General features: G+C 50.9%; 1 protein-coding gene across 1 annotated transcript in view; it reads right to left on the bottom strand.

Moving 5' to 3' along the window:
- Positions 1–10000, bottom strand: part of evlb (Enah/Vasp-like b) — a gene marked incomplete at both ends in the record, with an annotated part of 44652 nt that overhangs the window by 14770 nt on the left and 19882 nt on the right. The window contains 2 exons of the mRNA XM_080550338.1: positions 1097–1274; positions 1516–1684. Coding sequence (XP_080406464.1) covers positions 1097–1274; positions 1516–1684 — 347 coding nt within the window. The remainder of the gene's footprint in view (positions 1–1096; positions 1275–1515; positions 1685–10000) is intronic.

Below are 10000 nucleotides of genomic sequence, written 5' to 3'. Positions count from 1 at the left end.
AGCACATTAAACACACAGAGCCCACACCCCCCGCCCCACCCCAGCACAGCTATCTCCCCAATTGAGATGCTGCATGCAAAACCCTTCTTAAACACAACTTAACCTAAATGCTCCAAGATAGCTCTAGAAAAAACTCAATAGTGCTATAAAAGTGTTAGATATTAACAAATGAACATTGTACAATCCAATGTGTATAGATTACCCATAGCTGAAACAACAACTAGTGTAATGAGGTATCAATAATGGCAGGCCCACTGCATATAGAAAAGAAAAGAAAAAAAACGTGATCATGTGGACCGCCAAGGCACCTGGGAAATGTAGTCCACATCAATGTAAACAGTCTCTAGCTAAAAAATTATCTCGCCGGGTCCGGTGGGCATGGTCAAGTAAGGGGCTTCTCCTCCAGTCCCAGCACTCAAGTTGACTCACAGCCAACAGCTTCAGTGTGAGGGCGACCAGTGTGTCCTGACACCCAGAGAGCTAAGAGGAGCCTGAGTGTGTGTGTTTAGTAAGTGAATCATCTATTCATCGGTCATCATAAGAAAGAGTAACTTATGCTACGGTCATGGGCCATTGGCAGTTACAATGCTAGAAGAAGAAATAATTACTTTTTGAATGTATTTATTTACAGTAGAGAAAGTGTGTGTGTGTGCGAAAAGAAAATGTGTGTGTGTGCATGCGTATGTGTGTGTGTGTGTGTGTGTGTGTGTGTGTGTGTGTGTGTGTGTATGTGAGCAAAACTGCTTCATTAGTGGTGTTAATCTCCTCTCTGGTGACCTGAGATTGCCTCATCCGTCTGTCTCTCAGGCCAGGCTTTATCTCATTAACATATTACCATATGGCTGTCTGAAAACCCTACACATCGTCCAACTGCAAGCTGTCTAATTTTAAATTTAGACATAATGACATCCTCTACTATCGCTGAGAATCTGTTGAATGATGAGCGTCAACTGAAATCTCTCTGAGGTCCATACACACGCAAACACACACACACACACACACACACACAGATGCACAGACACAAACACAGACAGGCACGCACACACACACACACGCACACACACACACACACACACATACACACACAGACCCTGACCTCCGTCCTGGGTGCTGAGCACATTGAGGGCGAAGAGCATGGCGTTGGAGAAGGTGGTGGCCTCCTCCTTGCTGGCGAAGTTGAGGCCGTACACCTGCCTGGCATCACGCCACTGGTGGAAGGTGGGCGTGGCTTGGTTGTACTTCAGACCCTTCACTATGGAGTAGTTGATCACCACCTGATGAGAGAGAGGGGGGAGGATGGGAGGAGAGGGGAGGGATGGAGAAGAGAGAGAAATGAAGAAGGGGAGAGGAGAGAGGGATGGAGAGGAGGAGAACAGAGAGAGATGGAGGGACCGAGAAGAAAGAGAGAGATGACGAGATGGACAGGTAAGAGAATAGTCAAACCTGTGCACCGAAGCACTGACTGTACCATCCATTTTTGTTTGTTTTCTCAAGGGTGTAATAAAGGTGTCGTACCTGCTGGTCCTGCAGTTTGACTCCCACCACGCGGAAGGTGTTGTTGACAGTGTTGTGGTAGATGTTGATGCGGCTGAAGCCTTGCTGGCCTGGCTTGATGGGCACCCACTTCTTACTGGTGTCATCATACACCATCACAGAGGCCCGTGCCTGGCAGATGCTCTGCTCACTACAGGGGGGAGAGAGAAACACTGTCAGTCAATCTATATATAACAATATAATATGCAGTTTTTTCATACGCTTTTATTCATAGCGATTGTTTAGTATGTACTAGGCTATGGTCCCAGCGGGAATCGAAAACCCACAACCTAAGCGTTGTTAGCACCATGCTATATACATAAATGGAAAAACACAATTGTGTCGCAGAAGGATTGTGTCGCAGAAAGGACCGTGATACTTAGTACCAATGAGACTACATTACAACCAACCCAACCTTGTAATCTTGTGTAACAGTAAGAGTCTAATCCAAACGTAATGAAGCATGAAGCTCTCCTTAAGCTTGTGCTTATGTGATAAATGAGTGGAGTGCGAGTGGAGTGTGAGTACAGCTCTGGAAGAAATTAAGAGACCACTCCAAATATTTAAATCAGCATCTCTACATATATATGGCAGCCATTCCATTCCAGTGAATTCCAACACAGGCACACCTTATTCTACTTAGTGAGGTACTTTTAGGTGATCAGCTGAGCCGAATCTTTAACAAGGAAAAATATGGCAAAATAGTGCTGAAAGTAATTGGAATCAAAAAATAACTATTGATCATGCCAAAAGAGTTGAGAAGGAAAAGAAGGGTTCAATTCTGGCTTTACTGGCAGAGGGATACAGTGAGCGTCAGGTTGCTTCCATTCTTAAAATGTCAAAAACGACAGACGGCAGAGGGCGAAAACGACTCTAGTAAGTAAAGCTTTATTTATATGGCGCCTTTCGTACATGAAATGCAACTCAAAGCGCTTTACAACAGGATCAAAACATATACAACCATAGAATGAAGAAAAAAAAAGGAAAAGGAAAAAGGGGGGGGGGGAGGGGTTACATCACGCTCTGTAGGAAATAAAACACCTGTGTGCTGTTCTTAACATCTGCTATTCTAATCGCGGCGCAGTGTGCTGCCACGGTGGGGGCAAAGGGGAGAAGGCGGGGGGATGGGGTGGGGTGCGTGCGTGTTTATGTATGTGTGAGTCCTTGAAGGAAGTCCGTGTTTGTGTGTGTGTATGCTGAAGGTTTCCTCCTGGTTGTTCCACAATCTCTGTGGCTCATTCTGCAGAGTGTCATCACGACTCTCCACTGACCGGATGACTCTCCACTGACCGGATGACCAACTCATTCGAATGTCACTCAACAACAGTGATGTGAATAACGGCGTTAAAATAAACGGCGCTACTAACGGCGTTACTTTTTTCAGTAACAGGTAATCTAATTAATTACTATTTCCATCGTTATAACGCCGTTACCGTTACCGGTAATTCAATGCGGCGCGTTACTACTGAAGCTTCTCATTGTCATCCGACCTCAGTCACAGCTGCAAAGGTGTTTTTTGTTTGTTTGTTGGGGAGGGGAGGGGCGAGACAACCGCTTAAGTGATCATGATTGGCTATGGTAGAGAACATTTCATGGTAAGCCAACCATAAGCCAACCATAGTTCAGTGTCAACACTTCATATTGGCTAGGATGGTTAGATGACTGGGTTGGCTGGATGAATGAATGCATGCATGGATGGATGCATGTTAGGAAGGAGTGTACGGATGGATAGATGAATGAATGAATGAATGTTTAGGAGCTAAAGTTGGATTTGTCCAAGAAATTCATGTCTTATTTTTTCAGTACTACTTTAAAAGCACTTCATATTGTTTAACTGTTTACTTTTGTTGTGTTGCAAATACTTGAAGTTACAGTCTGTCTACCAGTTGTCTGAAGTTGTGTGACAGTTTGATTTATTTAATTTACACTACAAAGATTTAAAAGCACTTCATATTGTTAAATGTTTACTTTAAAAAGTAATGCAATAGTTACTTTCCCTAGTAACCAGTTACTTTTATAATGAAGTAATTCAGTTACTAACTCAGTTACTTTTTGGGATAAGTAACTAGTAACTATAACTAATTACTTTTTTAAAGTAACGTGCCCAACACTGCTCAACAACCGTAGGATGACATCAAGTGACCTACAAAAAGGATGGCAAACAGCAGCCAGTGGTGAAGTGCACAGTGAGGACGGTTCTAAACAGGCTCCTTGGTGCAAAGCTAGAAAAAAGCCCTCTGATGAGTAACATTTTCAGCTTTGCCCAACACCTGGTAGAGGAATTTTGTGGAAGATCAGTGATAATCTGGGGGTGCTTCAGCAAGGCTGGAATCAGGCAGATTTGTCTTTGTGAAGGATGCATGAATCAAGCCACATAGAAGGTTGAGCAAAAAATTGCTTCCTTCTGCTCTGACAATGTCCCCCAACTCCAGCAGTTTTTTCCAGCAGGACAATGCTCCACTCCACACAGCCAGGTGTGGAAGGAGGACCACCAGAGATCAATGTCCAGACCTGAACTCCATTAAAAACCTCTGGAATGTGATCAAGAGGAAGATGGATAGTCACAAGCTATCAAACAAAGCCGAATTGCTTGAATTTTTGCGCCAGGAGTGGCATAAAGTCACCCAACAGCAATGTGAAAGACTGGTGGAGAGCATGTCAAGACGCATGAAAGCTATGATTGAAAATCACTGTTATTCCACCAAATTCTGATTTCTTTTTTAAGTTATTATTTTTAAAATTATTATTATTATTATTTTCTGAGTGGGGCAGTCCCACTCATATTTACATTTTTTATTGGACAGAGACAGTGAAGACAGACAGGAAAGTAAGGAGAAAGGGCATGTCAGCAGGGGATGGGCAGGATTCAAACCCATGCCGACATGGGCATATGTGTGCACTGTAGACCGTGGTGCTAGACCACCGGACCACCCCAGACCACCAAATATGGCTTTCTGAACATTTTAGTTAAAACATTAGTATTGTGTTGTTTAAAAATGAACATGAACTTTGTAACCAGGGAGTAGCTGAAAAGGACTGTATAATTTAGGAAGGGGCTGGTTATCTAACTAATGGAGCTAAATAGGCAGTATAGGAGGATACAGGCAGGGGGCGCCAGCAAACCGTTAGACTAGCAGTTAATGTCGTTAGCATTAGCAAGGGAACTAGCATTAGCATTAGCCTTCAAACAACTAGCATTAGCATTGGAGCTACAAACAACTAGCATTAGCATTGGAGCTACAAACAACTAACACACGGTATTACATATGAACAACACATTTATTACACAAATGATGTATCCATCCCCAAATACACATTCCCTCCCGGCCGGCCACACACACTCTCAATCACTCACTGATAGTCTCTGGCCTGAACAGGCTTATAGTCCAGTGGCGTGGTGCGCGTTGAGGCCTGGTCGAATGGCATGTGCGTCGATGAAGTGGTCCGCGTCGAAGCTCCGCGGGAGTCTGTGTTCGCTCGTGGAGACGACGATTAATGTCCAGCTGGCGTCCCGCTTGGTCCAACGTTGAACAGCCGGCTGCTGGCAAGGCGGTCCAACGGGAACACAACTAAACAGGCTACCGTGGTACACTCGATAATCGCTTTCCTGGCGTCTTCAGTTGCTGCACGGTGTGCGCGCTGCTGAATCCGCCATCTTAGCTCGGCTTTTCGTTACTATCTCTCGTTCTGCTTCTCTCTCGTTCTGCTGCTCACCACACTCTGCCTCGCGGACTACTTCCGTCTCTTATATAGGCACCACCGAACGTAACATCCGGTCACGGACACACCCCGGATATACTACGTCATCAACATATACATAAACAGTACAATAATAATACATACACTTCACAAACGTATATGAATTGTATAGAAAATAATAAAGTAAATAACTGGGGCAGAAGGGCTGATTTCGGGGAAACTAAAACTGGCTCTAAAACTGTGGGCCTTCACAACAGCCGCCCCATGAAACCCTCGGTTTCAGTTAACTAAGAAGGCACACTGGCTAGGCTGCTCTAGCAGCGTGAAGTAGGAGGTGATAGTGTCGACCACTCTGCCTGTCTGCCAGGCGGCGCGCGGAAGGGACTGGTCCCTCACCAGTACCACGGCACCTTCGGACATCTTGTCTCTCTCCCTCAGCAGAATCTTCTGCTTCTCCTCCTTCTCCAGGGCGCGGATGTGCTCCTCGAAGCAGATCAGAGCGTCTTCCTGGTCCATGCTCTGCAGCGCCTCGTACTCAGCGAAGGAGGGGTCGTCCAGCAGGTACTGCTGGGCCTCGGACCAGGTGGTGCAGTAGGTGACGTTGGCCATGTTGTCCAGAATGCTCGTCAGCGCCTCACAGTTCCTCTTCCTGAGCTGCTTGGCTTGTTCCTTCTCCTTCTTAGCCTGGTAGGCCTTAAACGCTTGCTTCTTCTCACTCAGCTTGGGCAGGGCGCTGTAGCGTGGGTCGTTGATGATCATTCTCATGGTTTGCTCCCATGACGCGTCGGATGAACCACCATCCTCCTCCAGAAGCTCTTTGAAGGCCTGCTTGGCCTCCTCTTCTGGGTTCCACTTTACTCTCTTCTTCGCCAACTTCGGCCTTTCCTCCTTGGAGGCGTCTACAATACTGGCTGAGACTTTCATGGCTGACGTGTACTTGACGGAGTTGACGGGTGCGTCAATGCTGACCTCGGCCACGTGAGGGTGCATGGCCACCTGCAGGTGTTCCTCGGCAACAGCTGTTGCCGCCATGGCACGGTAGCGCCACCACCGGGACTCCTTAGTCTGGGAGTTGTAGTAGTAGGTCTTCCCATCCAGAGACTTATGCTCTGTCCACAGAGACTTCTTCTTTGGTTGGTCATCCTGTGGTGAACCATTTGTGGTACTAACTGTTCCAGGTGCACTGGCAGCAATAGATTCCACTCCAGGCGGCCCGGTTGGTTGGTTTGCTTCTTCGGTTCGGACATGGAGGGATGACGTAGCTCTCCCGTCTCTCTCTCTCCACTCGGTAGCGCCTTGGAGGGCCCACCCAAGCGCAGTCTTAACAGCCATCGGGCAGCCTCGTGGTCCTCTCAGCGGAGGACGGAGCGACACGATCAGTTCAGCGTTGTCCGAGCCGATGAGAAGGGTTGGCTCCGCTCCTTCTATCGGATGTAGGTCTACTCCCCGTAGGTGGGAATATCTTGCGCGTAACCTCTCCAGGGGGTAGTCGTAGCGGGAGAGCGCTAGCTGGTCGGCGGTGAAGACATTCTGAAGCCGATGTCTATCCGACGGCCGCCCCGCCGGGGAGATAGAGAAGTTGATTCTCGCCCCGGTGACCTCTTTAAGGTCGCGACGTATCGTGCGCAGAGTCAGCTTCTCCGCAGTCCCTTGGAGCCCCAACTGGCGCACTGCCCCCTGGAGAAGTATGGTCCGTTCCGACCCGTCGTCTAGAACGGCGTACGTGTCGTACACAGCGTTGTTGTGGTGAAGTCGGACCTTCACCACCTTCAGTAGAACCTTGGAGCCGCTGCTCTGTGGCGAGTCTAGGTAGTAGACAGGGGTTTCCTCTTCCGGTGCGCGACCGGACCTAGGGCTTCTGTTGCCCTCCGTGGACCTGGCGAGGGAGACCTCGTGTAGGATGTGGAGGTGGACCTCCTCACAGCGGTTGCACTTCCTCCTCAAGGTGCAGTTCTTCGCCAGATGGTCGCGCCCACAGTTCCAGCACCTCTGGTTCTTCTCGAGCCACCTCTGCTTGGCCTCGGTACTCAGGTTGTTGAAGTCACTGCACTCATTGAGCCAGTGCTCGCTGGTGCAGTACGGACATGGCGGTGGACCTCTCCGTCCCTTTGGAGGGGGTTGAGAGGAATCCTTTCCCTCAGGTCGGGTGGTCCTCTCTCTCCGAGGCTCCTCCTCCGTGTGCAGCACTCCTACTGGGCGTCCTCTGTTCGAGCTCGGCCCGTCCCAGCGGTCTCCCTTCTCCCTCTCCTTCTTCGGCTCAGCGTAACCCATGGCGTCTACGTTGGTGTCATGCACTTCCTCCAGTAGGAACTCCGCGAAGGCAGCCATGCTCAGACCCAACTTCTCGGGGTTACGAACGCGCTGCTGTCGCCGGAACCTCTCCTGCCGGAAGCGTGGGATCTTGCGGAGCAGCCGCTCTACGTTGGAGGTGCTGTTGATCTCGCTGGCGCCAGCTGGGCCCTGCGTCTTCAGCATTCCAACCAAGGTGTGCACGCGGAGCGCGAAGTCATCCAGCGCCCGGTCATCCTTGATGGGGGCCTGCTGTTCGAGGGCTTGCAGTTCAGCAAGGGCGTGGTTCCAGGGACGACCGTAGCGGGCATCCAAGTCAGCGAGCGCTCTGGTGTAAGGTGTAGGTGCGGAGGCATGAGCCAGTACCATGTTGTGGGCTCTGGGGTTCCTCACATGCTGAAGGAGAATCGCATATTTGTAGGACTCCGAACAGGAGTTGTCCAAGAGCGTGTCTAGGCAGATGCGTAGCTCCACATACTGGCTCCTGTCCTCGTCCTTGAAGAAGGGGAACTTGGGTCCCTCCACCTGGGGGAACATCCTGTAGTGGATCATCGGTGCTGGAGTGACGGTCTGGGTGTCCGGCCTGCATGCATTTTGGTGCACTGGAGGACCTAGGGGTGTGCTACGCTCTTGGGGGATGACTCCCCTCCCGGGCAGCGACGCTGGCTCCCTCTGGGCCGCGTAGCGGTCGGGTCCCTGGTCCTCTTCCTTCCAGGTGGTCAGCTGGGCCTGTAGTTGGACAGTCCTGGCGGGGGTCATGGAGCCATCGGCGGGGGGTTCAGGAGATGGCACTCGAGAGGGCCGTGCGGATGATACTCTGGAGCTACAGGCCGACGGAGTTCTGCTGATGCACACGTCGCGCATGGTCTGCATCATTTCCTCCATCTTCTCTGCGTGCAGTTGCTCTCTCGCCATCTGCCTCTCCGCCGCGCGTTCCGCCCCCTCCATCTGGAGGCGCTCGCGCTCGTACTGGATGCGTTCCCTCTCTAACGCCTCCTGGCGCTGTCTCTCCGCCTGGAGGCGGTCGCGCTCCATCTGGAAGCGTTCACGTTCTAGCGCCTCCTGGCGCTGTCTCTCCGCCGCGCGTTCCGCTCCGTTCATCTGGAGGCGTTCGCGTTCTAGCGCCTCCTGGCGCTGGAGGCGTTCACGCTCGAACTGGAGTCGTTCCCGCTCTAACGCCGTCTCGGCCTGTTGGCGCTCCCGCTCTAACGCCATCTCGGCCTGTTGGCGCATATATTCGGACAGCGCGGCACTACTCCCTCTGGAGTGCAGGCTATCCGCCCCAGAGGCAGAACTGCCCACGGAAGCCCTGGACCGGTAGGAAGCCACTGAGCGGCAGGAGCTAGGTCTCGAGCGCGCCGTACTGGGAGGCAGATCGTTAAGGCTGAGGCCCTCCCTCTTCCGCCCGCAGGCGCTGTCGGACCGGGCCTCTCCTTCCTGTTCTTCCGTTTCCACGGCAAAACCCTGCGGTTCTGCCATCTCATCCTCAGGCTGGTGCTCTTTGAGGGCTGTCTCAGTGCTAGCCACCCGCGCGCCGGCGGACACCTCGGCCTCTCCGACCACTGTATCCCGTGGAGTGCGCTCCTCGCTACCACTCGGTGAGCTTTCGAGCTCAAGCTCATACTCCTGTAACCTCGGAGGCAACCGCGGGACTCTCTGTGGTCGTGGCTCTGGCTCAGGGGGCGGAGAAGGGGGGTTAACTGTCTGGTCTGGTTGGCTGCGCTCAGCCATGCTATCACTACACTACCAATCCGGCTCGAAGGACCAATTGTAACCAGGGAGTAGCTGAAAAGGACTGTATAATTTAGGAAGGGGCTGGTTATCTAACTAATGGAGCTAAATAGGCAGTATAGGAGGATACAGGCAGGGGGCGCCAGCAAACCGTTAGACTAGCAGTTAATGTCGTTAGCATTAGCAAGGGAACTAGCATTAGCATTAGCCTTCAAACAACTAGCATTAGCATTGGAGCTACAAACAACTAGCATTAGCATTGGAGCTACAAACAACTAACACACGGTATTACATATGAACAACACATTTATTACACAAATGATGTATCCATCCCCAAATACACATTCCCTCCCGGCCGGCCACACACACTCTCAATCACTCACTGATAGTCTCTGGCCTGAACAGGCTTATAGTCCAGTGGCGTGGTGCGCGTTGAGGCCTGGTCGAATGGCATGTGCGTCGATGAAGTGGTCCGCGTCGAAGCTCCGCGGGAGTCTGTGTTCGCTCGTGGAGACGACGATTAATGTCCAGCTGGCGTCCCGCTTGGTCCAACGTTGAACAGCCGGCTGCTGGCAAGGCGGTCCAACGGGAACACAACTAAACAGGCTACCGTGGTACACTCGATAATCGCTTTCCTGGCGTCTTCAGTTGCTGCACGGTGTGCGCGCTGCTGAATCCGCCATCTTAGCTCGGCTTTTCGTTACTATCTCTCGTTCTGCTTCTCTCTCGTTCTGCTGCTCACCACACT

Source organism: Nansenia antarctica (assembly GCF_963989245.1).
Source record: "Nansenia antarctica genome assembly, chromosome: 1".
NCBI classification, from domain to species: Eukaryota; Metazoa; Chordata; class Actinopteri; order Argentiniformes; family Microstomatidae; genus Nansenia; species Nansenia antarctica.
The sequence above is the reverse complement of the archived record's forward strand: the minus strand, read 5'-3'. Positions and strand labels throughout refer to the sequence as shown.